Raw genomic sequence first — 27,944 nt, forward strand, 5'->3', positions numbered from 1 at the left:
TACAAGAGGGAAGCTCTGTCTCTCCGGACGGACCGAGAGCTGCAAATCCACCTCGGAGCATCTCTGCGCGGAGGACGGGAGGATGCGTACAGCGGTCTGCCTCGGAGCTGCACGCCGAGGACGATATGAGTGTGATGTCTGAACTGATTTGTGTCATTACCGGCGTTGTTGGATCTTTTCTTTTTTCATCGGGCTGCAATGGAGCGTCGATCCAAAGCGTGAGAGGTGCTGATCGTCCGTCTGCTTGTAGGCTCATTCACGCACAATAAGCCAAGGAAACTGGCTGTTACACACAGTGGCAATTCATCATCTGTATTGGTAAATATCTGAGTCTATGCTATTTGGCACTGTGGCTGTTTTCCATTGTGATATGACCAAGAAGCCATAATGATTTTTTTTTTTTGAATGAATGATTTAAAGAAACACATGCAGTTAACAGACGGGATATATGCTCATTAAGGGCTTCAGAGGGCTTTGTGGACTTAGATAATACACATTTACCCTTTTTGTTGTTTGCAACGAGTAACAGAAGCCAGTCATGTCAAAGAACAAGAGCAGTGAGTCAGTGAAGGTGGTAGTTCGATGCCGCCCTTTGAGCCGGAAAGAGGAGTCCAATGGGCCTGCAGGGGGAATAGTGCAGATGGACCTACGGCTGGGACAGGTAATCCTCAGAAACCCTCGTGCACCACCAAGCGAGCCCCAGAAAACATTCACATTTGATGCAGTGTATGATGCAAACTCCAAACAGCGAGAGCTGTATGACGAGAGCGTGCGGCCGCTGATAGATTCAGTGCTGGGAGGGTTTAATGGCACCATATTTGCCTATGGGCAGACAGGAACTGGGAAGACATACACCATGCAGGGAGCGTGGCTGGACCCAGAGAGACGAGGTGTGATTCCCAATGCCTTTGACCATATCTTCACACACATCTCCCGCTCCCAATCTGACAAGCAATACCTAGTGCGGGCGTCCTACCTCGAGATCTACCGAGAGGAGATTCGGGATCTTCTTGACCCCAATCACGGCAATGCTAGAGCCCTGGAGCTCAGAGAGAATCCAGAGACTGGTGTGTATGTTCAAGATCTCACATCCTGTGTCTGCAAGAGCATCAAGGAGATCGAGGAGGTGATGAATGTGGGCAATCAGGCGAGGGCGGTTGGGGCAACAGACATGAATGAACATTCGTCCAGGTCCCACGCTTTGTTTTTGATCACTGTGGAGTGCAGTCAGCCTGGGCCAGATGGGAGGAAACATATCCGGGTTGGACGCCTTAACTTAGTGGACCTGGCTGGCAGCGAGCGGCAAACCAAGACCGGCGTCCAGGGCGAGCGCCTGAAAGAGGCCGCCAAGATCAACCTTTCCCTGTCAGCACTGGGAAATGTTATCTCCGCTTTGGCAGATGGGCGCAGCGGACATGTGCCGTACCGGGACTCCAAGCTTACCCGGCTGTTACAGGACTCTTTGGGCGGGAATGCTAAGACTGTTATGGTTGCCACACTTGGCCCGGCCCCCCAGCACTACGACGAGACTCTCACAACCCTTCGGTACGCCAACCGGGCCAAGAACATCCAGAACCAGCCCAGAGTCAACGAGGACCCCAAGGATGCTCTGTTGCGGGAGTTCCAGAGAGAGATTGCTCGCCTCAGGGCCCAGCTCAACCACAGGAAGTGGAGGAGCAAACAGAAGAGTGAGCAGGTGGAGGACGAGAGCTGGGACGGAGACCAGGAGAAAGAGATTGAGGACGAAGAGGACGAGGAGGTCGAGAAGGAGGGAGAGGACTACGTGAAGCTGGAGGAGCAACGGCTAGAGAGCGAGAAGGAGGCCATTAGAGGAGACCAGGACTTGATGGCTGACGAGAAGCAGAAACTGCTGGGAGAGAAAGAGAGGATGATGGTGGATCTGAGGAAGGAGCAGGAAGCCACAGAACAGCTGACCGCCAAGTACAAGGTGAGTCCAACCAGGTGGTTTGCTTGTTTGTTTTTTTTATCTTCCTGTCTTTCTTTGTTCCTTATTTGCTTTCTTTCTTCTTTTATCCATTCCAGACAAACACACACAAAAGACAAATTGAATAGTACATTCTGAGGCCATAAAAGAAGAGAGCAGGAGATTAAACAGTGAGAACAAAAACTAGAAACAAATGGTGAAAAGTGTAGAGAGATGCCAAAACTCCATAGGTGATGTTAGATGGTGCTGCACATTGTATTGGCGCAGAAATTCAATGGATTAAATTAAAAGTACTAGAAATACAACAAATTTATTGGAAAAGTTAGTGGTTAAAGAATGAAAAATCACAAAAGAGACATTTAATAAGGTCCAATAAAACACTTCCTATTCATTTATTTTGGACTTTAAGATCTATTTTGTTAAAATATACATGTAATTGATCTTTTCTCCCTGATAATGTTAGCAGAAGCTTTTTGATATTGTACAGTGATGATTTCTGAGAGTGGACTGGCGACTTGCCCAGGGTGTATGCCTCAGTAACAGCTGGGCTAGGCTCCAGTGTCCCAGTGACTCTTAAGTGGATAAGCGGTTAAGAAAATGCATTGATCGATGATTTAACAGTTTTATGATTTATTTGAATAAATGTTAAACCCTCTTATTGAATGTCATCTTAATGTTTGTTTTAAAGTAGAAGAAAAGAATCCTCTTATTTTAGGTTTGACGTTTTATTCCAGAGGGCCATACTCTCTCTGAAAAAGGACATCTAAAGTCAAACATGACACACATGGTGCTGAAGTATGGTATTCAGTTAATTTGGTGGACATGACAGATTGTTTTACAGGCCTGAATACCTGAAGACTCGCTGGAGACACACTTCTTGAGATTCATTAACACAGTGTTGGATTTGATTGATTTTTCTCTGTGGTTGTTGGATTGAGATGGTGCGCAGGCTGATTCGGACCGAGGGTCATATTTTGCCCACGTCTCCTTGGACCCTTACTCTAATCCCAAATATCATAACTAAAGGCCAAACTCTGACCTTAACCTACACTAAAATGTAATCTGAAAGTTTTAACCATACAAACATCCATCTGCAGCTGTGCTTCAGAGTTAGAACCGGAGTAAATGTGCTAACACACAGGTGTTGAACTCCAGGCCTCGAGGGCCGGTGTCCTGAAGGATTTAGATGTGTCCTTGATCCAACACAGCTGATTTAAATGGCTAAATGACCTCCTCAACATGTCTTGAAGTTCTCCAAGGTCTGGTAATGAACTAATCATTTGATTCAGGTGTGTTGACCCAGGGTGATAACTAAAACCTGCAGGACGCCGGCCCTCGAGGCCTGGAGTTCGACACCCCTGTGCTAACCTTTACTAAGTGTTCTTATTAGTGGCCCAGTGGTGTAGTACATAATTCAGTACATTTAGTACATAATTTAGTGTGGTACATAATTCCCCCTAGGGATCAATAAAGTATTCTGATTCTGGTTCTGATTCTGATTCTCTAGTGTAGCATTTTACACCTTTGCCTAACAAGCAAAGGATCCAGTTCCCTTTGGGGTTGCATCAGGAAGACCATCTCTTCTTCTACAAATGTTGTCACCACTACTGCTGGTTTGAGCGTTCTATTAGAGTTAAATTAGATTCATTGAGTAATATATAAAAACATGAATATCAAATGAATTGGTCATTGTATTGTTTTGTTTTTTTAATTAAAGGAACTGATTAAGCCCCAGTCTGTTTAATTGCTGCACTATCAGCACCCTGTATTGCTGTACTCTACCATAGTTTGTGTTTATTATCCTCAGGTTTGTTTTAAACGTTTACTGCTAATCTGATTGCTTACAAGGTATAGAACCAGTGCAGTCTCACAGCAGTTTATGAAATAGTCATTAAAATTAATATTTTATACTTTTAAAGGGCTAAAGGTTTGGATGCTGAAGGGTTGGTATTGTGGTGAATCATTTCACTGCTCATACACTGCAGACCACAGTTTGGTTAGGCAATATAAATACTGTTTTGGGTTTAGAAAAAAATCATGGTTTGGGTTTAAATACAGTTGTTACCCTCTTTCAAAGCTATTCTTTTCGGTTGCTATGGAGATCTATACCCTCTAATGTGTCAACATATGTGCTGCACACAGGAACAGGTACTCCTGCTTCCTCCCACAGTCAAAAGACACCTATGTTAGGTTAACTGGTGGTTGTGAGTGTGAATGGTTGTCTGTCTGTCTTAGCACTGCACCCCGCTGCCTTCCTGTCAATGACAGCTCGAGTAGGCTCCAGCCCTTTCATGACCCTGAGTTGGATTGGTGGTTAAGAAGACTGATGGATGAACACTTTCAAAATAGTGCTGACTGTCACAAAAAAATTAATGTCTGTCAGATTGTCTGTCAGTGCACAGATACAAATGGGTTGCTTTTTTGTGATTATTTCAATTTTTGTGATGAGACTGAGCTGCTAGGACTCTTATGCTGCTCTGTATGCTGCATTGTAAAAGCTGGTTTGTAGTCTGAGTACACAGTCAGCTTGTTAACGCCTCAATGTGACCTTCAAAGACACAGATTAGTGTACTCATACTCTGCAGTCTGTATTTTGAATGTGCCAGTATGATGGTTTCACTTGAAATACAAACATTTCTACAGTTATTTGCTCTGATATTGCTGATTAGACTCCTATAGCTATAGCTGCTGTTACTATAGTTTTTTCCTTCTCAGACTACACTTACAAAACCAGTCAGAGCTCTTTAAATCTTCATTTAGGACTATTAATAGCTGTGCATAGATGTGTTTTCCCACATAGGACCCTGTATCCACAGTTTGGTCTGATGTCTCTCATATGTCCCGACAGGCACTGGAGCCACTGAAGCTTAAAATGTCAGCTCTCTCTTTGCTATAATCACACACGCCATCACACAGCCTGCAATCAAAGACTGAGTCAGAGCTGCATTAATTAGTTGCTCTGATTCATGGGCATATCCAGTCAATAAGTCACTCGTGCAGAATGACTGAATGACTCGCTCTATAATACTTTAGCTGCAGTCTCCCGACCATCCAACACGAGACACTGGCAGATCGGCTTACTGATCAGCCCGAGGGCATGGAGTAAGGAGACAAGAGGAGGACAAAGACATTTTCAGTGTTTCTTCTAGGGGAGCAATAGAAGGGCAGTATGATGTATGAAAACCCTTCTCGACTGTTATCAGTTTGTGATATTCTGTGTATTCTAGGAGTAATATTAATGGTGTTTTTTGAATTTTTGATGTTTCCACTTTCTCTCAGCCTACTAGAGATCCTCTAAAAGCTCCCACAGCAGGGGTGTTAACTTGATGCATTCAGTAGTGGGTTAAAAAATATTCAGTGTAGGCGGAAAGAGAGCAGTAAGAGCGGTAGCAGCAATTGGCGAAGTGTAATAACAGAGAAAGAAAGGGTTTTTACAGATTTACAAAGGTTATAATTATCCTCAAGAATCCAAACAAAACTGATGTGCATGGACAAATTGATCCATTTTGCCTATATGTGGATTTCTTCCACGTAGGCAAAGCAGCTAAAGTCAATATATGACAACTTAATATCCATATTGTTGCAAACATGGGTAAAAAACATAAAGAGTTGCTAATATATTGGAATATAGGCAAACGTAATTTTGAATAGTTGTTACCGCACATCGTCGCCCAGTGGTGGCTCTTAAATTAAAGAAAATCTTATTGAGTGAAAGATTTTTTTGAACCAAAGGGTTTGTATTATCGTCCAGTTTCAAAAATAAACCATAGACTACATACAGAAGACTGAAAGAGCCACTGTAACAGTAATGTAATTAGAAAGATTCGTATCTAATGTCCAGGTTTTGAAGACCTAATTTGTAAAAAAAAAAAAAGTGTTTTTGGGGAGACAACAATGTGATGGAAAAGCTGACACGCTAACACTAAAAAGCTAATCGCAAATATATATCTACAGTGTTATGCGATTAAGCACACATTACCTTGTATCCATTACTCCTGTACACAGGGCCACCATCAAAGGGGGGCCAGGGGGGCACTTGTATTGTGTCACTTTGTATGTTCCTCGTGATTTCCTGTCGTCACCGACCTCCCCTCCAACCCTGCACCTGAGCCTGCAAGTGCTCTCACACGCACAGACAGAAGGTTGTTAGCACACCCCAACATTTTAGTGCCCTCTATATAGCCATCCCTATGAAAACATTGTGGAGGCACCCCTGCCATCACAACACAGATGCTTCTGCTTCTTTTAGGCATCTCAGTGCATTCCTTCACATGTTTTGGCTTCTGTCACTTCCACAGCTATTCCGTCCCATTATTATCTGTTATTGTTGCCCAAAAACACCTGTCTGTTATGTGTGCTTTTACAGTGTTTTTCTATTTACTGGTGTTTTCGTAAGTTGCAGTGTGTTTGACCGCTCAGGATCACTGTACATTATGGCCATTTCCATCTGAGGTTTTGGAGTGAAACCATTCTTGAATTAGAGGGTGGAGCTATCTTAATTAGCCATATTATTGTAAATCCATTGCAATGCAATGAAAGGCACCAACAGCACAAAAACAGTCAAGATGTAAGTTTAGTGACTCAAATTATTGCAGATCGAACCCAAAAGACAGCTAGCAAAAAGGAATAGGTGTAAATGCGTTCTAATATAAATTATCCTATCCATACAGCCCAAGATTTCGCCTTGTTGAGTTGCTAATTAAATTTTCTATGTTTTTTCATGTGGACAACATCTCAGCGCTTATGCAAATTTGAAGCAGAATGTATTTCCAGAGTTTTATTTCATGGACTCAGCTGCACAAGCTCAAAACGAAAAATCCTTGAAATTGGCAGAAACAGCCAGAGTGCTTATACTCCACTTTAAGCGCAGAGTAAACATGTTCATTTTTGCCTCGTTTCTACTGTTCGGCACTTTGTGAGTGAAGGTCTGAGGTGTAGGAAGTCCCACGAGACGTAGCTAAATGTATATAGGTCTGCTGATCGCAGCACTTTCATTTGAATCTCCGCATGAGGCTTCTCATATTTCTTCTTGTTGTTCTCCAAACAGCCATGAGATGAAATCTGTTTAGTGCTAAATTGTATGAAATTTTCTGTCTGTGTACACAGTTTAGATTGTCTTTGGCTCTGGGTGGTTGCCGAGTGATGAGAATGAGAAACTCCCCTCGGGGAGGAAGATGATTAAGGGTAAGAAGTATTTCCTGCCTTTGATGCATCAGAAAGAAGGAAACCTGATATACCCCACAGCAAACAAGATGAAGGTTAATTTGTTTGCTCCAACGAATGGTAAAATCTAACAGATAACTGTGGCGGTAGATAAAACCTGAAAAAAGAGCTCCATTGTTTTCCAAAAATAGTAAAAAACATGTAAACAACACTGCTGCACTCAGTCACATGGGTTTGTTAATACCATGAGCAAAAACATGAACACTGTTGACAAGTTTTAAGCCATCAGTTCATGACTCAATTTAAAAGTAATTTAAATTATGTGACTTCACACCACTAGTTAGTCTAATCTTTTCTCTGCACTGATCTTGAGAGCTCATGAGGTAACAGTAATTTATGATGTAGCCCTTGCAGATGTCTCATGCATGGTCACAAAACAAAAATGCTTACAAACAATAATTAAAAGTGCATTAATATACACCACAGATGGGCTTTTTATTGCTACTCCTGTTAATTTTCATCCAAAGTCATGACTTTTGCAACATCAGGCGTGAACAGTCTCTATAAACGCGAGCAGATTACACACCCTGCCAATGTGAAAATATCTACAATAACACAAAAATCTGTCATGATTCAAGGAAAGATCAGTGCATCCATTTTCTCCAGCTCCTATATAGAGCTGGGTCAAAGAAGCCCAGACCTCCCTCTCCTCAGCCGCCTCCTCCAGCTTGTCCAGGGGAACGCTCCCAGGTCAGCCGAGCCGAGAGATGTAATCTCCCCAGTGTGTCCTCAGTCTCCCCGGGCATCCCTCCAGACTTAAGGAAAGATATCCCTCTAAAACATATAAAGGATAAACACTCACTTAACTAACAAGAATAGATAATGATTCGTCAGTAATTTTTAAAACATTACATAATCCCTCCTTATGCTTTAATTTATTACACTACATTAAATATATCTGGGTTTTAGTTTGACATCTTTTTCAAGGATTTAATTAGTGAAACTGTTCCCCAGATTATTCAGCACTGACAATAACCAGTTCTTTCAGCTGTAAAGCAGCTGAATGGATGTTATTATAAAGAATAAATATGGTGGTGTTTGTTGTGTTTATGGTTATTGTTTCCAGTAGCTACATCAGATAGAGCACTGTCTTTGTATTATGTGCACAAGAGCCCAACCCTAATGTTCCATATCATAGATAAAATATAGATGATGTTGACCTCTTTATGTAATTTAGTCTCATTAAAAATAATAAAAACAAATAAAAGAGAATCATATATAAATAGAAAATATAAATAGAAAATGTTTCTGTTGCTCTGATTTTTGTAGAAAATAGAATTTATCATGCATTTATTTATATGATCACCTTGTTCCTTACCCACCTAAGCACCGTGGCCCAGCTTCCTTTTTATTGGCTGAGGCTGACATTAACCTGCCAATCACAGAAGGTTGCCTGAAGTGTTCTTTTTTTCCTTCTGCTCTCTGGTTCAGTGAGAGACAGGTTACTAGGCAGAGAGACAGAGAGAAAAGGCAACAGACAAGAGATGGAGCACTGGAAATGTGCTCTGGAATAGCCAATTATAGATAAAATGAGATGGTAATGCAATAGAGTCCCTCTCTGCTTGTGTCTCTGTCTCCCTTGCACACTCTCGTCCGTCCAATTAAAACACACACAACAAACAGAAGTAGGTCAGAAACCAGCCTTGTGTTGGGTCAGCTGGTGCTTCTGCAGGGTGCTGTTAGCTAACTGGCCTCCAAGGTACAGCGCTCCATCTGTGGATTGTGCTGTGACGTCGGTGTAGAGCTGTTGTGTGCCCTCCTGGAGGTGCTGCCAGGTTGAATTTACGTGGTCATATTTAATGTGTGACATCCTGTTAGGTCTGCAGGTCATGATATGAGGATGTCCACGTCATGCTCTTGTTTTCACCATTTTCCTCTTCTGCTGGGAGAAAAGCTGAGGTGGGACTGAACTGACAGACTCGCCACATCAAAAGGCACGTGAAGAAAAATTCAACTTTATGATCCGTCAAAACCACGAGAAATCAGGAAGAAATATAAAAAGTATAAAAAGATAAATGTAGCTTTTGTCCAAATGTGGTAGGACATCAAACTTCCATTCTTTCTACTGGCCAGCAGGAGGCGACTCCTCTGTTTTCTGAAAAACTTGTAGCAATAGAAATCTTTGAGAATATAATCCTACTGCCTCCTTGATTTATGACCTCAGTAAACATTCTCAGGAGCATTTTAAGGTCTAAATCGCTTATTTAAGACATGATGTTGTTTTGGTAAATTATGATCATCATTAGAGTCAAAAAGAAGAATAAGAAAAGGTATGATTTACTGTGGAACTGGCTAGCATCAGCCAGTTAGCACTCATCTTCATGCTTTATAACCAGTCTGCTAGGGTTGGTTTGATGGACTCGGATCTCCACTACAAACGATGATCAGAGTGATCATTGAATGGCTTGACAATCCAGGCAATTTACCCATTAATGCTCGCACTTCTTCACTCTTTGAAATGCATGTAGGCAGAAGTTATAGTTCATCATCTCAAACAAGAGAAAACAGAAAGAGTCTGTCTGTTGGTTTCATTTTAAATTAGAGGTTAAGTTGACTCTGCATTTGTGGTGATGCTAGATTATCTTCTCTGCTGAACGTTTTTCCACCATCGGTGAGCGACTCTGCTGTGTGTCTGGGTGTGCACAGTGAGACTAAACAACAATTAGTTAGAAGAACAACAGGCATAAATAGAAAAAAAGGGAAAAAAGGTGCTTGAGCACCCCAAAAAGAGTCTAAACTCGCCTAAACTCGCCTACACTAAAGGGTATTTTGGGGGTTTGGGTTGAGGCTCAGATGGTTGATTGTAGTATTTGGGCAAGAACCCCCAGTTGCCCTGCAATGGAATGTGAGTGTGTGAACTTTTAACTTTGGTGAATTAGGCTGTTAGTAAGAAAGTGTTTTGATTCCTCAAATAGCGTAGAAAAGCATAGTATAAGTACAAGTCCATTTACCATTTGTGTTCAGGCCACACATTGTGCTGGAGGCTAAAGCGACCCTAATAGGTGCATGTAACCCCATCCACAGGCAGGTGAAAAGATGAGAGTCACCAGCCTTAGTGTATCTTTTATATGGAGACTTCTCTGAGAAGTGATCTGCATGTCCTGGTGTAAAAGCGAGTGTAAAGGTCCCCTGTGAAGGTTTCCTAGAGTGATTTCCAATTAAAGGCATTCGGCTTCATGTAAGAACCAGTCAAATGCAGCTTTGCTCTTGAATATTACACAAAAATGAAAGTCCAGACCAGAGTCACAAACCTACAGATCTAGTTAGACATGTTGTTTTCCTTGGGCTGGTCACCCCTCTGTCACAGGGCTAACGCTGCCCTGTTAAAGAGCTGGGTATGAAGGTGAAGCTGTGTCTGCTACATTAGTGTTTTTGGGGTAAATATGTGATTATTATTCACTAATTTAACTCTCTTTTAGCCAGTAGGGCAACTCCAAAACTGTTTAAATTCTTTAAAATAAATTAACTTAAAAAGGTCTTTATAACAGTATTCACCCACATTTTATGGGCTTGTTTTATTTGGTACAACAGCCTATGAAGTGTGAACAGGCGCCTGTGCCTCACAGCTGCATCTTTAGCATTTTAACAGGAAGTCATTGCTTTCTGTGGCACTTGTGAAAGTTTAAAATCAACAAAAAGTTGCACAACAAAATGTTGCGCGCAAGTGAATTACAAAATTAAAGTTTCTCAGAAGCATCTGAGCTGCTTTGTCACAACAATTAGCCAGATGTCCATATTTGATTGCATGAATTTTCATTATATATCAACTAGGTTACATGTCCAAATGTATAATTTATGTATAATTTATGCCTCAAGGTTAATGTTAGCTCACTTGGCATTAATAGGAAGATATCATCAGTTTGTAATGTTATTAAAAATTAGGATTAAAAGTGCTAAGGATGCAGTCTGGTTGCAGACTGGTCTCTAGGACGGGACCTTAGGCACTCATTGAGTCACTTATCATACATCAGAACCTTTCCCTCTAACATTTGACTGTCATAATGTGTCTAATAACGCGGCTGTTTTCTCTCCCCTTACGCCCAGTTAGGTTCACATTACTCTGATATTTTTTACCTACCTAAGCAGAGTGCAGCTTTGGATTCATGCTGTTATGAAACAGCGAGCTGCTGTGGAGAGCTTCATGGCATCATGCAGCAGCTTCTCTTCAGGAGGCTGCTGTGACCGACCCTCATGTGGACTATTCTTAGATCCAGTTTTCTGGGTCAAAACTGCAGAGTCTCTCCTCTACCTACCGCCTCTCTCATTGGCGCTCTCATCATTTTTTCTGCCCTTCTGGTTTCACGTTTCTGTTAGTTTTTGAAGTATATTAAACCTACCTGAACCAGCTTTAAATTGGTTGTTTCATCTTCAGAAGAAGCTGTCTCACCTGTAGAAAGCATTAAAGATGGACACATAGACCTTGATGCCACCATTTGTTTGTTCTGTTTTCAAGGCTGAAGATGATTCTTACATCATCACCATCTTGAAGGACACTTTTCAGACCAGGAAGCTACAGCTGCCTTTTATACTGTCTGTTGTTTCACCCCACCGGCATTTAAGCAGCTCTTCTCGAGTCACGATTCTCTCATGTTTAACTTTCTTCTTCTTGCTTCAAATTGGAAATTTATGGTTTTAATTTTTAGATTTTTTTTTACACTACTAACAAATTTGTTTTGCAAGTCTTGTGAACTTTGAGCCTCAGTCAAATCTTTCCTTTTCTTTAGGTTCTTTCTATAGCCTCGTCTTCCCTGTAAAATTCCCTTTGAACCTGAAAAACCTACTAAAATCCTAACCCTTGAACCCATCCTTTCACAATATGTGATGTTCAAAGTAACTTTCAAACTAACATTCATTAAAAACTATTTCCTTTTCCCCCTATAAATAAATATATTTTCCTCAACACACATACAGTAAGGTAAGTTTCAGACCTCCCCCTTTGACGGGTTAGACATCAGAGCAAGTTAATACAGCAGTGATTATTGCAGACTGTCTCATCTGCTAGTTCAGCTGGTAATTTTATGCATGCTGCTTTCTCTGAAAAGCAGCGCTGCAAATTGGACAATTTCACACATCTCCATTGTAAATGTGTGAAGTTTCCGCTTAAAGAAATCACCACCAGTAACTGCAAATTTAGAGCAAACTGCAGTTTTCGCTTGTGTTAACAGAAAATTTTATTAGCACAGTCTGATCTTAAGAGTGTGAATCCACCAAGTGGAATCTAAGAATAAAAACTCGTCCATGGCAAGATGCCCAGATAAAGTCTGTGTTGGGAAACACTGGGCTCTTTCTCTGTTGGCACTCTTGATCTTTTGATCCCTTTTGTAGGAAACTTAAAATAGACTTTGCATCGTCAGGCGTTGTGAGAAACAGTGGAGGACAACCTAGCCCGGAGCAGGATAATAACTGAAACTCGTACCTCGTGCTTATAGTTTGTAGCTCAGTTCGCATAAGCATGAACTAATTTATCCCGCTGCAGTTTTCTACTCTGTTCTTTGTTATCACAGGAAATTGATGTGCATTAAGTTTCGTCCTCCATCCTGCCAGCTGAAGTTGAACCAATCAGAGCGCCTGGTCAACAACAATACCAGCTGCCTCATGGGAACTATAGATACACACATACATGTGCATGCACACACGGTATGTGCATATCAGCTTTCCACAGTATCCGTTTAAGAATGAAAAATGTATTTTACAAACATGCGCACAAACACACACACAGATACCACACATGCAGCTTTATGGATAGAATAATGGCGCATCCTGTTTGCATAGCTGCCTTCCTGTTAAATTAGAGGAAAGGCCTGAATAGACTTACAGAGGCCTGTGTGTGTGTGTGTGTGTGTGTGTGTGTGTGTGTGTGTGTGTGTGTGTGTGTGTGTGTGTGTGTGTGTGTGTGTGTGTGTGTGTGTGTGTGTGTGTGTGTGTGTGTGTGTGTGTGTGTGTAGGAGGCTGATAACTGCACAAGCTCATCTCTGCTCTACATCTTTCAGCATGGAAGGCAGCATCACTGAAATATTGATGAATCAACTGTGTGTGTCCATGTGTGTTTTCATGTGTGTCTGTTTGGCTACACGAAGGGGGCATCTGCCTCGCTAGAGAAAACATTCCCAGAGAGAGAGAAATGTCTGCACGTACGCATCAAATATTAAATATATGTTATCTCACACGGCACAGAAAGTGAAAATTGGATTTAAAGGGGTACAAGTAATGTAATATTTTGCTAATATGATGTTGTATGAATTCTATAGATATTAAGTAATGAATTTAAACACTTTCAATTAAGCCACGTAAAGACATTTAGGGTCAAAATTAGTCTAAAACGTACCTCTACATGCATTTGCTTTATTTTAAAGACTGCAGTTAGCTTATGCTAGTGTCAGTGCATAGTTTAGTGGTTAACGCACTTGGTTGGCAGGTGGAAGGTTGCTGGTTTGTTTCCCAAAAACTGAGTTTTATCAGGAGGTGCATCGGAGGTAAAAACTCCCAAATCAAGCATATAGAGCTACCTGCTATTGGTGAATACACAGTAATGAACGGGATTTTTGAGGGGTTATAATATAAAATAAAGGAATTACACTATTTTGTAAGCTTCTTTATGATTCTACATGTGATTGTACCTACATTATAATCTGTAATGTCCCTTGGGTCACTTAAAGTATGTTTACAGTGTTACTATAAATGGTTCTCTTTCATATAGATGTACCAGAAGAGACATAATGTCTTAATTAGTAAGCATTAGTCCTAGTGGTACACGTATCACTACACACACTCAAATCTTTAAAGACCTTTTAGGCATTTTGAAGTTTTATATTTGCTTTCCAGATATAAGTTAGCTTAGTTAAGAGTAACAGAAAGTAACTAAAACTCGCAAATGAACTTATTATTTAGATAATTTTAGTAGATTTATTAAACAAAAAAACTACAGAAATCTGAACTAGAGCTTAAGAGAGATCTTGACTCTAGGCAGGAATAAGTCAGTTTTATTTATACAGCACATTTGAAAACACACAAAGCCCTTTACAGACAGACCAATTTATAATCCAGCTCTCAAGAACTCGGGCCAAAGCACATCGCTTTCAGGACTGGTGTGCTGTCTTTTCTTCGAGCAGCTGCATTTTTCTCAAAATGTTGAAGTCTTGTTTAAATCTTCCTGCAAAAATCTGCTGCAGTTTTGAGCATGAAAGAAATGCCACAGTAAATTTGTTGTACTCCTCTTGATATAAGGTGGCAGGTACATGCTGCACAATTTTACAGCTCAAATATTTTTAACGTCACCCTCTTTTCTCCTGATAAAGTATAGATTTAAAAGCTTGGATTGACAGTGTACAGTGTTTTTGTTATCATCTACATTAATATATATCAACAAATTGGAACCTTTGAGGAAACTTATTGTCAAATATGAATATCCGTGTCTTTTATTGTGAAAATTTATGACCTAAACAGAAAAATGGGTCAAATCACAAAATAAATTTGTATTTGTTTCGACTTGTGTCTGTATTCCAGCAAAATAGACAGATGTTCTGCTGATTGTATGGCATTTACTGGATCTGTCTCGTGTGTTTGAAGGATGCAGTTGATGAGGGATGGATGGCAAACTGTAATAAGATTTGAGGCTTCAAATCGTGGCTGTTTAAGTGGTTTTTGCATCGACCGGGACTAATGTGAAACAGATTCTTCGAGATGTCCCGACCTACACTGCTCGCTGTTTTTCATACTCAATTGTCTTCTTCTTTTTACTTCTCTTTTCTTCTGCCTGTGTGTCTGCCCACTAGGATTTCTGTCTTTCTGCTGCACAGACCTGTTGTCGTCACATTATATTTATAGCCCAGTCGCTCCCAGCGGGCCCTGGCCTCGCTGTGATTGGCTGGCTGATGCTGATGAGCCAGCTCAATGTGCAACACTTCCCATTCTCTTCACTTTCCCATCAGCAAGTGGATCAGTCACAGCTAGAAGAATCTGAGCACACACTTATGGGCAGATTATATATCCATAAATAAGTATGCATGCTGGCACTCACACACGCTCTCAAATGCATTTCCAAATGCTTCAGTTTTCTTCTTCGGCATCCTCCTGCAGACGCCGCTGCTTCCCACAGTGTTTCTTTAAACTTGGCAGTTTCTGGTAATTTTGCTGTGAGATAAACAACAAGCTATCAGCACTGTGATAGCTTGTGACTTTGATTGAAAGCAACCTGTCTCCAAACAATTGCAGTCCAACTTGGATTAACTGCATTCACTTCCAGGCTGATTGGCAAAGTTTTGCCAATTATTGCTGCCCAGTTTATAAAAACACAGGCAGCCAACACAATGCAATAAATGTGAGTCAGTGTGCACTGATAAATGCAGCTTGTCTCTTTGCAAAAGGGGACTTGACTCAGCTAGCATTCTGGTTATATTCATGTAAAACAGCAAGGTCACCCAGTGCCTGTGTTATTTTGCAGTTAGACTGTCATTCCTGCAGCAACTATCACACTATCTATGAGCTTCTGGCTGCAAAGTGAATGTTAGAATTTAAGATGAATTTCTATGTAATGTATGTTTGTATTCTCCCAAACAGATTGCACATAACCAAATAAACCCAATCATAAACTGGGAGCATTGGGAAGTTTCCTTGAAGATGATTTCTGAGTGCAAGTGGTCACAGAACTAAAACTCATTTTGGAAGCAACCGTATCAAAGACAATGAAATTACAAGTTTATTGCACACAGTCACATCTGCTGTTTCCCCGAGTGTCACTGTGGTATAAATTCTGTTAAGCCCTAAAGTGAGACGTGAGTGATGTTTTGTCTTGTTTAGTATTAAATTGTACTGAAAGAGAGTCTACTGTATAGAGCTGGCTGTTCAGTTTCTCCAGTATATTTTGCTTAAGCCTTGTTTAGCACTAGCTATTTATGATAAAAGTCATTTATAGTTGTATCTTGTTAGCCAACATAGCATGCTTACATTAACCTTAACTGAGCTGTGTGTGTTTGCTTGTACTACTCATGTTGCAGGGACATAAATCTGAATCTTTGTATATCATCATTTAATTTTAGGACCAAGATTTGACTCAAGATTAGTATAAGGTTAGGTTGTGACTAAGGTTTGGCACATATTGTTAATGGTTATGGTTTGGATAAATCATAAAAGGAGTGTAAGTCAATATGATGTCCTTTAAAGTGATGGAAAGGCTTTGTGTGTGAGACTGAAACCTTGATCTGCCTGGATGTCTGGAAACAGAATCATGACTCCAGTGAGTCGACAGTCATCTGAGTGAAGGTCATTTGGCTTCCACTCTGAGTCATCGTCCTCCTCCCCACGACCTCTTCCTGTTTTCCTGCCTTCTTTATATCAGCTTTTGTTGCAGCAGCTTTAATCAGAAAAGTTTGCGAAGATTTAAAAGTCCTTTTAACCATAACCATGACTTCTCTTTCTTAGCGTTTCAATTTATTGAATGTATTTATTGAACATGTATGTTGCAAAGATTGAAAGGTTTGGTTAGAAGATAGAAGACTTTTGCTTGAAGTCTCTACGGGTCACCTGTTTGTGACAAAAGTGAAGACAGCATCACCTTTGGTCCCTCTGCGAAGAGCCCAAGGAATTTTTCCTCAGGCTAAATCTAATCAGAATAAGTCCTTAAAACAACTACACCACAGTCCATTTAATGCCACTAGCACTAAACTCCTGTGTTTGTCATTTGCAATAACGGGCGAGGACTCGTTCACATCGCTTTTGAGGAATTTGAGGTCATTCTTCTTTGCAGAATTGTTTCAATTTAGCCACAGTGGAGCGTTATGAACGAGCCAAACCATCTCAAACTAATTCAAGTCCAGACCTTGACTAGGCCACTCTTAAACCTTCTTTTTGTTTCATGAACTCTGACCTTATTGGTAAAAATGCTTTCTTATTTCACATAAAGGACGCCACTGCACTGTTTTCTTCATTTTCATCATAACAGCTGATGGAAATATTGTTCTCGTCCCAGTGTGACACTCATTTTTTTTCTATGTTTTAAATGCAATTTTGATTTAAGACTGGAAATCAGTGCAGAAGATACACTCTTGGTTGCAGGTTGTTTGTATCTAGACTAACCAGCATTTATGTGCAGTATACACCAACATTGTTCCAATTTAATTGGATGTTGTTATATCTGTGAATGGGTGTAATTGGGGTTTGACACAGTTTTATGAACCCACTGAGGCTCACAGTGGAGCTTTTTATAATCAGCAGACAACAATTCGCCACAAACCCCTCCCCCCAGCGCCCATTTGTAAAGAGCGCCTTCTGCTGTGAAAAACTCACTTGTATTGGGCTAATAAGCAGATAACAGGTAGCTTTTGTTACTTAATTATCTGAAGGTAACTTCTGAACTCTCCCAAGACCTGCAGCCCTCACCATCCAGTGAAGCTTCACCCCAAGTTCATGCTTGTTTTACTTCCAGTCTCTTCTTAATTTACTCCTTTTCTTTTGTCAGTTACAGCAGTAACTGACACTCGCCTTTGCACTCTTGGGAAAAGTATGACAACACAAAAGTGTTATCCTTTTCCCTGTTTTAGTGCACAACTGAGCTTCAAGTTTTTTGGGAGATTTTAAAAATTGTTAGAAACAACTGGGACGATTAAAGGGACGATTATAATGAACCGACCAAAGGCGTTTTATTAAAAAATATTTATGAATGAGGGCCAGCGTATGATTAGTCTCTGCCCAGGCATAAAGAGGAACACCCTAAACACTTTCATCAGTGCTTGTGACGTGTCTGTACAGAGCGCAGTAATTGCTATTTTTGTCTTGACTTTGTCAATGCAATAACTCGAGAATGAGGTGACGCAGAGTTTTCAGATCCATACCACAGGTGCATCTGCTAGGAGACTGAACACTGGCACCAGTATTTTTTTAACTGTTAGTAAGGTGGCTCTAAAATTTGTTGCCACCAGCTGTATTTGTTAAAGTTAAGAAGGCTTAGTGTGTAATTATTGGGAGAGGAGAAGGGTTGCTATTGGAGAGAAATGCTGCCTGGGCAAGTATGTAATATATCAGTGTGAATTGTGGATGAATTAAATGTGCAAGCACCCGTGGGAAGCACTTTGAGGGTTCTGGATTTAGATTTAAACGTTTTTGCAATTTTGAATTAAGCTAAAACGTGATATTGCTTTACAAGATTAGTGCATGATGAATGAGACAGACTCCTTGTGGAGTAAAAGTCAAACTTTGAGTTAAATCCAACATGTCAAGTGGCCATTTAAGTCACCGATGTTTCACATCATAAAGACTGTGTGTAAGGGATCCAGCTAGCCTGTCAGGGAGGGCAGACATAGGATGCATGAGAGGGAAAATCCCTGACATGAATCGGCCCTTTAATGAAGCTGAAAGAATATGACAGAACACAAAGCACAGCGAACCAGTCGCTCACGGACACATTCACGCACCAAACACAAAGACAGCTCAAAACAAAGAGGCGTTCTGTGGAAACCTGCTGCAGACGCATCCCCTCTGAAGGACTCCACTGTCCTCTGCTTGGGTGTAAGAGTGCGTTTTCGTGCTCACCCATACAGCCCAGTGGAGAGCGAAAACCATATAGGCTGCACAGAGTTGACACATGCACACACTGTCTTTTTGTAATCTGGAATGTGACCAATGCATTGTCCGTCTGTGGGAGCTTATTTCCGTTTTCCTCTCTTCCTGTATTTCCTTGTTACTTAAATTTTCCTTTAGAGCAGGGAGGAAGATAATGACAAGAACATGTGCAATTTTCATAACTTGAAAATTGCATCGCTGTGACTCCAGGCCTTTAATCTCTGCAAATAACTAGAAAAGCTGTAATCAGAGGCTCGAAATGATATTGAGTTTGGAACAGTCAAGTAAAGACATACATGATACTTGTAACTTACATTTTCTCATATAAGAAAAAGTAGAAATTAAAGCAATAAAAGTAACGAGGGCAAGGAAAGGAGCAGGAAGTAAAACCAAAATAAGACACAAGAGAAAACAAACCTTCAAAATAAAATAAGAAGTGACTAAAAGACATGACTGACGCTACATGAAGAATACACTGAAGTAAAAATAACACCAGAGACCGGGGAGCAACCGAATCCCGGATCAACTAGAAACAACAACAAAAACTACAGAACACCAGGGCCATGACACTGTCCCTGTACAAACGTTACAACAAAGCAGAAGTAAAAATTTGCAGGCATTATTAATTATTGTTGGTTAAGATCAAAGCTTAAGAGATCAACAAAGCTATTACAATGAATCCTAATGAGGGTATGAGTGTGTGCACAAAATGTCAAGTCCATCCATCTGTGGTTGAAACACTAGATGTGGCGCATTCATGCTTTGCATTGAGTTCTTGCATTTGCACAATATTGAACTAAAACGAAGACAGATTTGGCCCGTTCGCCTTATTTGTTACCTCAAAGCCTTTCACAGGTCTGCAAACGAGTCACTGTGGTCATTTGGGTTGGAAACAAGACTCCACAAGAAGCGTTAGTCTGACTGGGAGAAGCTCAATACGTGTGCAATTATAGGAGGACATGTAACCATCAGTGGCACTAGAGCATAGTCAAAGTCAAAGTCAGCTTTATTGTCAAAAGCCATATGCACAGATCATACACAGCCTGTGCTTTCTTGGCCAGGTAACCCCTGAAAAGGAGACTTTAATCTCAATGAATGTCTTTGTTAAAAGTGGTTATCGCTCATTACCTTTAGAAAATCAACAACAAGAACGTGACAACATATTTTACACTGTAACTTTGCACTGCTTTACTTGGACACAGTTTGTGATTCTGCAGAGTTTCAGCAGAGCTCAGCTTGTTGTCGCGTGTCGTCATGTCGATGCTAAGCTGCCAGCCTCCAGCGTCCGTCTGCCTCATCAGCACAAAGTCTGCACTGACAAACACGCACAAAGACCCAATTGTTTAATGTCCAGATGAACTTAGCTTGACCTCGCAGAGGTTCAAAAGCAAAGAAGACAAACTTTCTAGTTCTTCATTTCCATCAGCGTTCAATTTTTGTCAGCGAGGGTTGACGTCAGCTGAAATTTCTATATTAAGCCTTTGATTTATATTAATAACAGGGGTTTTATACCTGCTAATATCCACTATTATTTGTGTTGTATTGTTTGGGCAAATTTTAAAAGAGCATCACAAAAGAAATAATAAGGAAAACACAAATCTACTGTGATCCAGTTAGTATCAATTTACAGCAGGCAATTAACATAATTAGTAGTTGGCATGAGCTGTTAGTGAGTATAAACAGTGATCTAGAGGCACATTAAATGCTGCGTAAATGTAAGCTTCTTACTCCTTTTGAACACATTATTCATCCATCCTCTTCCGCTTATCCTTATCAGTGTCGCAGGGGGGCTTGAGGCAGTCTCACCTACCATAGGGAAAGAGGCAAAGTACACTCTGGAAAGGTCACTAGTTGTCACCAGGCCAACACATAGAGACAGTGAATCATTCACCTTCAAATGATTTAGATTAACCTATGGAAACTGTGGGAGGAAGCCGGAGTACCTGCAGAGAACCCACGTGAACACAGGGAGAACGTGCAAACTCCACACTGAAAGGCTTCAAATGGTGGCGTTGAACTCAGGACCTTCTTGCTATGAGGCAACAGTGCTAACTGCCCTACACATTATTTATTACTATTATTATTTTCCTTTTGCTTTTATGAACTGTGTGTCCAGAAATTCATTTGAGGATGCTTTCCTAATGACGTTTAACAGCAAAAACTGTTTTTCCACTTTCGTTTTTAACAGTGTGCTCCTTTAAACTTTAGCTGTTTAGTGACTTTTTGATGTGGCATTAAATATAGAACCTGCAGGATGTGTGGCATTTGACGGAGAATATAAGCATGTAATAAAGTAGCTTCAGAAATATGAATCAAAATGTTGTTTGTTTTTTCAGGCGATGGAGAGCAAGCTGCTGGTCGGTGGAAAGAACATCATAGATCACACCAATGAGCAGCAGAAGATGCTGGAGATAAAAAGGCAGGAGATAGCGGAGCAGGTAAAGCAGTTTTTTGCAGTAGTACACTAATTTACTCAGTACAGCTGCACAGTTCATACTTCAGGCATACATTTAAAACCTTAGGAGAAATATTTTCTGCAGCAGTTTGTTTAACATTTACAGTAATTAGTGTTTTCTGCAGCCTGAATTGATAAAAACACTCCAGAGCTGAGGGGAATCCACAAAAAAACAGGGTAATATTTGCATTCTGCTTTCAGACGCGTAAGGAGCGCGAGATCCAGCAGCAAGTGTTGATTCAGGATGAAGAGACGCTGGAACTAAGAGAGACTTTCACTTCCCTGCAGCAGGAGGTCGAAGCCAAGACAAAGAAACTCAAGAAGGTAAAATATCCTGATGATGCAGAAAAAAATCTGATGTACACAAGTAGAAATACAGTAGATATCCTCATTTCTGCACACGCACACACTTTTGCAAAAGAGGTAATAGACATAGTAGTATAGGTGTGTTTTAACGTGCACACACTTACAGACCTTCCCTTTTTGTTCCTAATGTGAGAATGTCCCTCTTTACCCCCTTCTTTCCCTTTGACCTTTGACCTGGATCACAAATGACCCCTTGACTTGGACACTCGCTTCGTTCGGACACACACTTAAATCTCAGTACCTCAAGGTTTGTCCTGCCGTCCCTTTCCCTCCCTCCCTCCCTATCTGCCGTTTTACGTCTTCACGCTTTCTGCACTAACCTTCTCAGTCTTCCTTCACTTAATGGTCAGTTTGCTCCAAATCCCCCAGTAACTCAATAAACCTCTCCCTCACCAGTACAAACACCGAACCTATTACATCCTTCCCCTCTCTTTCCGCTTCCCTATCTCGCTGCACGGACGCGACCAGCAGGACTAACACCGAGCGGCCCGTTGTGCGAGTGCGGGCGACAATGTAACTAATGATCCTTTGCTGATCTTTGCTGCCCTGATTCCCGAACGTGGGTCCATCTACTCCTCTCACACTGCATGATGCTGTCAGTCTGAAGAAAAGACGGGGTGTTTTTCACGCTGTGCATTCAAAACTCAGTGGGCAGTCCGTAACGCTCAGTGACTACAAAAATGTCACTGACACCTTGTTTGCTGGAAAAGAAAAAAAAAACTATTTCAGAACTCTATTTCTTAAAATAGCTAATGATAATTTTTTTCTTTTTTTCCTTCCAGAGTCATTATTTAATGATCAACTGAGAAGTTGATCATATTAACTGTTAAGTTGACGTAAAAAAAAAAGAAAAAAGCAGATTGCCACGGTTACCTGTAGTTTTTCATGTTTGTCTACAAATACTCGCTGATACTCACCCAGCAGTAGTAAAACTTGAAAAAGTAAAAAGGTTTGCCTTTTTAAGCATGTTGGCTGTAGTGTTGAGGCACAGCTTTTATTCTGAAGGCGAACCTTCTCCATTTTCTTAATTTAACTACAGCTTGGAGAGTAGCTGGACAGTGCTGTCACTGCTGTTCAAACAGTAGCAATATGCTAGCGACCTGAGCATTCACTGGATGGGGAATAAACATTTTTTCTTAGGAACATGTAGTTGCCATTGTGTCACAGTCCGATCTTTAGGTCTGTGTGACTCTGGCTTTTACAGTCATTTTCCCAACAACCTCCATCAGCCACTAGCAACTAGTTGGGGAATACTTACTTTTCCCTTGTAACAGTTTGTTGCAAGATGGTTGCAGACCAATCTCTAGGCCTGTGCAACTGGGCCTTTATTCACTTGATACAACACTGCTACCATTATTAATTAATGCTACGGTGTAAGAATTCACATGTCTGCAAAACTTAAATACCTGTTGTGTCCATGTATTGTTTAGTGTGTTAACTGAATGAATTCACTGAAATTAAATTAATTTCAAGCTTAAATAGATTTTCAGGGACAAAAGGACATATTATCATGGTTTTGCAGAGAGGTGGAAGCAACTGCATACAAGAGTATGACATAAAGCAAAGAGCAAGCTTTACTCCAAAGCTGATAAGTCAACAAAACTAAATGACAAAAGGTAAAACCAAGTTAGCACTGAAGCAAAAAGGCTAGAGGAACAGAAGGAAAAACAAACTTCCGGGGATATTAAAGCTAACAGTAAAAATCAGGATGGACACTGGGGAAAACAGAAACACTGCAAAACCAACAGGGACCAGAATTCAGTGATGAAAGCACTTTTAGCCACATTTTTTCTTAGCATAAGAAGAGAGTGAGAGTACCTTTCTGTAATGTAACATTAAGGCCTCAGGTTTGAAGTCTAAATTTAACTGTCAAATCCAATTCCAGGTGGTTTTTAAGATATTTGACATTTTTAAGCTAGCATCTGGTAAAATCTGTCCTAAAATGGAGATTTGCCCCAGATGCTTTTTATTGATTTGATTTTTGGGGTTGTTTTTTTTTTGCTGTCCGTGTCCGAGCTGCAGAGCCTGCAGTGTCATGATTCATGGCTGAAGTCAGGATTCGCCTTTATGTTTGAAGCCTCGGGTGAAGTCAAAGAATGAACAGTGTGAAATCTCAGGAGGAACCAGGAGGAGGAATTAGAGGAGGAGAGCTCCCATTGGCTGGCCTGTTCACCAGACACCAGTGCCTCCAGTGCTGTTGCTATGGGCAACCGAGCTGCAGCGAGTTGTAGACCAGTTCATCTTCACTGGGAACCTCAGGTCTGATCGCTCCTCTCGCTTGTTTGTCTTTGTCGTTTCATCCAGCTGTACGCCAAGCTCCAGGCAATCAAAGTGGAGATCAAGGACGTGAACGACGAGCACGTGAGGAGCAGACAGGAGCTCGAGCAAACTCAGAACGAGCTCACCAGAGAGCTCAAGTTCAAGTGAGTCAACCACAAATCACAAAGAGTGCTCAAAAATCATCACATATAGTACGGGATTCTTCAAAGCAATCAGTCCCATTTAAAGATCAATAAATCCATCAAACATAAGGCCTGGGGGCCAGTATTGGCCTAGCAAAGACCCCATTCTGGTCCGCAGGACGGCTTTAGAAAATATGATGGAGGGCATGCATTTTTGGGCTTTTAAATTTTACATCTTTACCTGCTAATAAAGACCTCCTCACAGTCACTCATACTACACCAAAATAGTTAAGTAATAGATAAACAATTAAATGACAGAAAAGTTCCCGTTTTTTACTCTCCAATATGGAAATTATGGTTAAAAAACAAAAAGAAAATTTTCATCCATCATCAAAAAAAAACTAACTAACTACAGGACAGTAATTTTAGACATTTATCATGTAGAAATTGCACCCCTTTATCTTATGTTAAAAATATCTCAGGGATTAAATGTATAATTAGACATCTTTATAGTGATAGAAATTTAACTCGTCTTACCATCAAAATGGGCTGTATGTGGCCCTTGATGTATAATGACTGTGACATCCTTCATTTAAATAGTTACTTCCTTTGCAGTCTGAGTGTTTACACTAAAGAACAAATTGTGTTAGGCTTTTACCAGTTGTCTTTTATTCTATGCAAAAGTACGGCTGCAGGGTAAGCAGTTAAAAAATGCTTTTACTAGAAATCTGTTCTTGCAGAGGTAGGGCTCTTTTTTATGCCAAACTCAGTACTTTTACAGTTTTTGTAACAGTTTTTTTATTCTTTTTGTTTGCTCCCCTGCTGCGTAAACTTTTCTTTATTGTCAGAAGTCTACATGTCTTATTTTGCTTCCCGAAAAGAGCCCTGCTAGCAGCTGTGATAGCCAGCTGCTCTTTCTTCTTTTTCTTTTTTTAAATTTCTCTAAGCAGTGAAAGTGCTTTGTAACAGTATTGTAATAATACCATAAAGTATTTGTTAATCTTTTCTTTTAAACCTGGTTTTGTGCAGCCAGTTAAATAGCTAAGTTATGTTGATTTGAAGAAACAGCTAAACCTATAAAAAAGCTTCTAAGCAAGAGTTCATTTATCAGTAGGTTTAGTGTTTATGAGTAAAAAAGACTTTACAAATTCAAAGAAAATCAATTTTTTCAGTTTAAAATGTGAAAAGTATACAAATAAAGCCCTAAAATGTTACTCACAGTGCATTTGCTATTATAACCATATGACTCCAGATACTTGCATATGATATAAACCATTACTTCTGACATCAAGCTGAACCTTGCATCACTCTGTGTTGTGAACACGCAGGTATCTGATCATAGAGAACTTCATCCCGCCTGAGGAGAAGAATAAGATAATGAACAGGCTGGTCTTTGACCCTGAGGAAGACCAGTGGAAGTTCCAGTCACTTGTTCCTGCTGAAAGGTCAGCGTCTGGTTTTGATGTAAAAGAATAAACTCTTAAATTTAGTCAGGCTTTAGTTTTGACCTCTGGTGTGTAATATGCTTATCTCTTCTTCTCGTCTTCTTCTGCTGCTGTTTGAGTGGCGTCCTCCCTTTTTTTGGCTTCTTTTAGATGTTTTTTTTGGCCTTTTGAGAATTGATTCCAGACTGGGTTTTTGTGTGTCTCATTGATCCCGACTTTTCTTCCGTTCAGTAAATCCTCGCAGATGAAGAAAAGGCCGGCATCTGCAGTTGGATACAAACGACCCATCAGCCAGTATGCCAGGGTTGCCATAGCGATGGGAGGTCATTCCAGATACAGGGTAAGTGTCTGTGTGTGTGCTGACCTGACATCCTTTTGAGGACATAAAACAAGCCCACAAATATAAATCATTAAATTTTAATGTAAAGAAGTATGTTTTTGTTTTTTCATAAATCTTTATTCTGAATGTTATATAAATTATGTACATTTTTATTTTCATTATAGGTCAGTCAGTTTATATTCAGTTTAATTTGTCCTTTTGCATCCTGAAAGACTAAATATCAGTTTTTTAGTTTTAAAGATTTCAGGCATGATTTACTCTTATGGTTTTGACCATTTACTAATAATGGTATTTTCTGTCAGAGTCAAAGTCAGACTTAAGACTCATTGAAATACAAAAACCAACGCTAAACTTGAACAATAAAAACGTAATGGACTCTTAAGGCACTGGAAATTGAAGGAACTAGAAACCAAGTGGCAAAAATATCATGACAATCTCAGGAACATGACATTACTTTTCTTTTTTTGTTGTTGCTTTGCTCATAAAAAACCCTTAACTATAAAAATGCACCATACTTTATTAAAGCATTTGCTATGAAATTGACGGACTCAGCTTTTACTAGAGTAACACAGCATTCAGTAAACGTGACCGAGAGCTACTTGGCCATTGAATGAAGCTCCCAGCAAGCAGTTTTTGTGCTGATGTTAATGCCAGAGCAGGTTTCTCTGCAGTTAAGCACTGACTTGTTGCAGTGGGGGCATCCTATTAGAGTACCATGGTCAAAGTCAGCCAGCTCTTTGCAATAACAAATATTTATAAAGGCAGATTGAACGGCTAGTTTCTTGAGTTTATACACCTGTTGTTAAGGGGCTTCAATACTTTGATCCATTTAATGCGTTACTGACTGTAGGTAATGTTTTCTTAATGTGTTCAGGCTGAGAACATCATGTTTCTGGAGCTGGACATGACTCCTCCAAACACCGCCTCAGTCGATCGCTCGAAGGACGCAGAACCGAACCAAAGTCCCTCGGTGGACAGCTCGCCCACCAAGGAGAAAGGCGTTCGAAAGTCCCAGTCTTGGTGAGGTCAAATTAATGCAGCCTCTTCTCATATAAATAAAACATATGTTGTCTTTCTTTATTGGCATACACTTACTGCACGCTGCTGCTGCTGCTCAGATGTTTCTACATCTGGAAATAGAGCTGGGAATACTTTGTCATTTTTGTGTTTGAAACCCGCTTCCACTGTTCAGCCTGTGCATGTGACCTGTGAACTGTAAATGGTTTAGCATCAGAGCATCTCTACAGTAAATGGGATTATTCAGGATTAGCCACACCCTCTTGCCCTAATCTGATGGTTTATCTGTCATTTTCTCAGCTGGATAATCTCAATAATCTGTGATTGTACATATTATACATGTATTATACAACTTTTTTTTGTTTTTTCAGGTGTCAGACTCCAAAATCCATGACTTCCTCCCCTTCTAATGTGTCCTTGGCAGCATGTCACTCTGCCACAACCGCAGCGGCACAGTAAAGCTTTAATGAAGAGAGCTCTTTTTTTAATTCCCATTATTATTATTATTTATTTGATCTCTCAACTTCAACTTCCTCTTTTGGCCAGTGGCCGCCTTACAGACTTCTCAGTGAGGCCCACAGCTGGGACACAAACACACCACCACCACCTCTGCTGAAAGCTGACAGACTACATGGAAATGATCTTCTGGCAGGAAACTAAATGACCATATGAACCTCAGAAACTCTGTATAAATCAGTTCCTCCAGTTCCTCCTCCGGCAGAGCCCTTTCCTCTTTTGCATGTTTGAGACCGATAGCCACAGCTCGTCTCTGAAAGCAGCTGGCTGCAGTGCTGAACTGCCCAGACTGTTGTGTGTGTGTGTGTCTGTCTGTTTGTGTGTGTCTGTTGTGTACAAAGCGCTGTATGATTGCCTGTTTGTGTTTCTAGTCGTGACCACTGCAGATTTAAAGGTGAACGTTTCATGTATTCTGGATTTTTCAAAGCAGGTTTGGTCTGTTTTCTATGTAGAAGTTGGACTTCATCGTCAGAGAGTTTATGTCAGTGTTGGCTTTTGGAAATGAGTACACTAAAAAAAATAATAATAGATGATATGTGTACTGTTGTTGGTCAGACGAGGTGCTCAAGACCTGAATGATGACCGTTGTCATTCCTGTTACCTCCCATCATTTATCTGTCCCCCTGCAGTGTCTAATTTAAATGAAATGTCTTAAAAACTAATGTAATTAAAATGAAGAACA

At 40.5% G+C, this 27,944-nt stretch overlaps 1 protein-coding gene across 2 annotated transcripts; it reads left to right on the forward strand.

Moving 5' to 3' along the window:
- LOC116311469 (kinesin-like protein KIF3C) lies at positions 1–27,944 on the forward strand. Of its 2 annotated transcripts, XM_031728597.2 has the most exons (10): positions 1–1,948; positions 21,058–21,159; positions 21,378–21,500; positions 21,781–21,789; positions 23,847–23,965; positions 25,273–25,389; positions 25,621–25,729; positions 26,604–26,749; positions 27,118–27,201; positions 27,293–27,944. In XM_031728597.2, the coding sequence occupies exons 1-10, from the start codon at positions 539–541 to the stop codon at positions 27,360–27,362; spliced, it is 2,289 nt and encodes a 762-aa protein (XP_031584457.1). In that variant the 5' UTR covers positions 1–538; the 3' UTR covers positions 27,363–27,944. The 2 variants fall into 2 exon arrangements, with proteins under 2 accessions (XP_031584457.1, XP_031584466.1); XM_031728606.2 differs by lacking the exon at positions 21,781–21,789.

This window comes from Oreochromis aureus, linkage group 15 (assembly GCF_013358895.1).
Source record: "Oreochromis aureus strain Israel breed Guangdong linkage group 15, ZZ_aureus, whole genome shotgun sequence".
Lineage (NCBI taxonomy): Eukaryota > Metazoa > Chordata > Actinopteri > Cichliformes > Cichlidae > Oreochromis > Oreochromis aureus.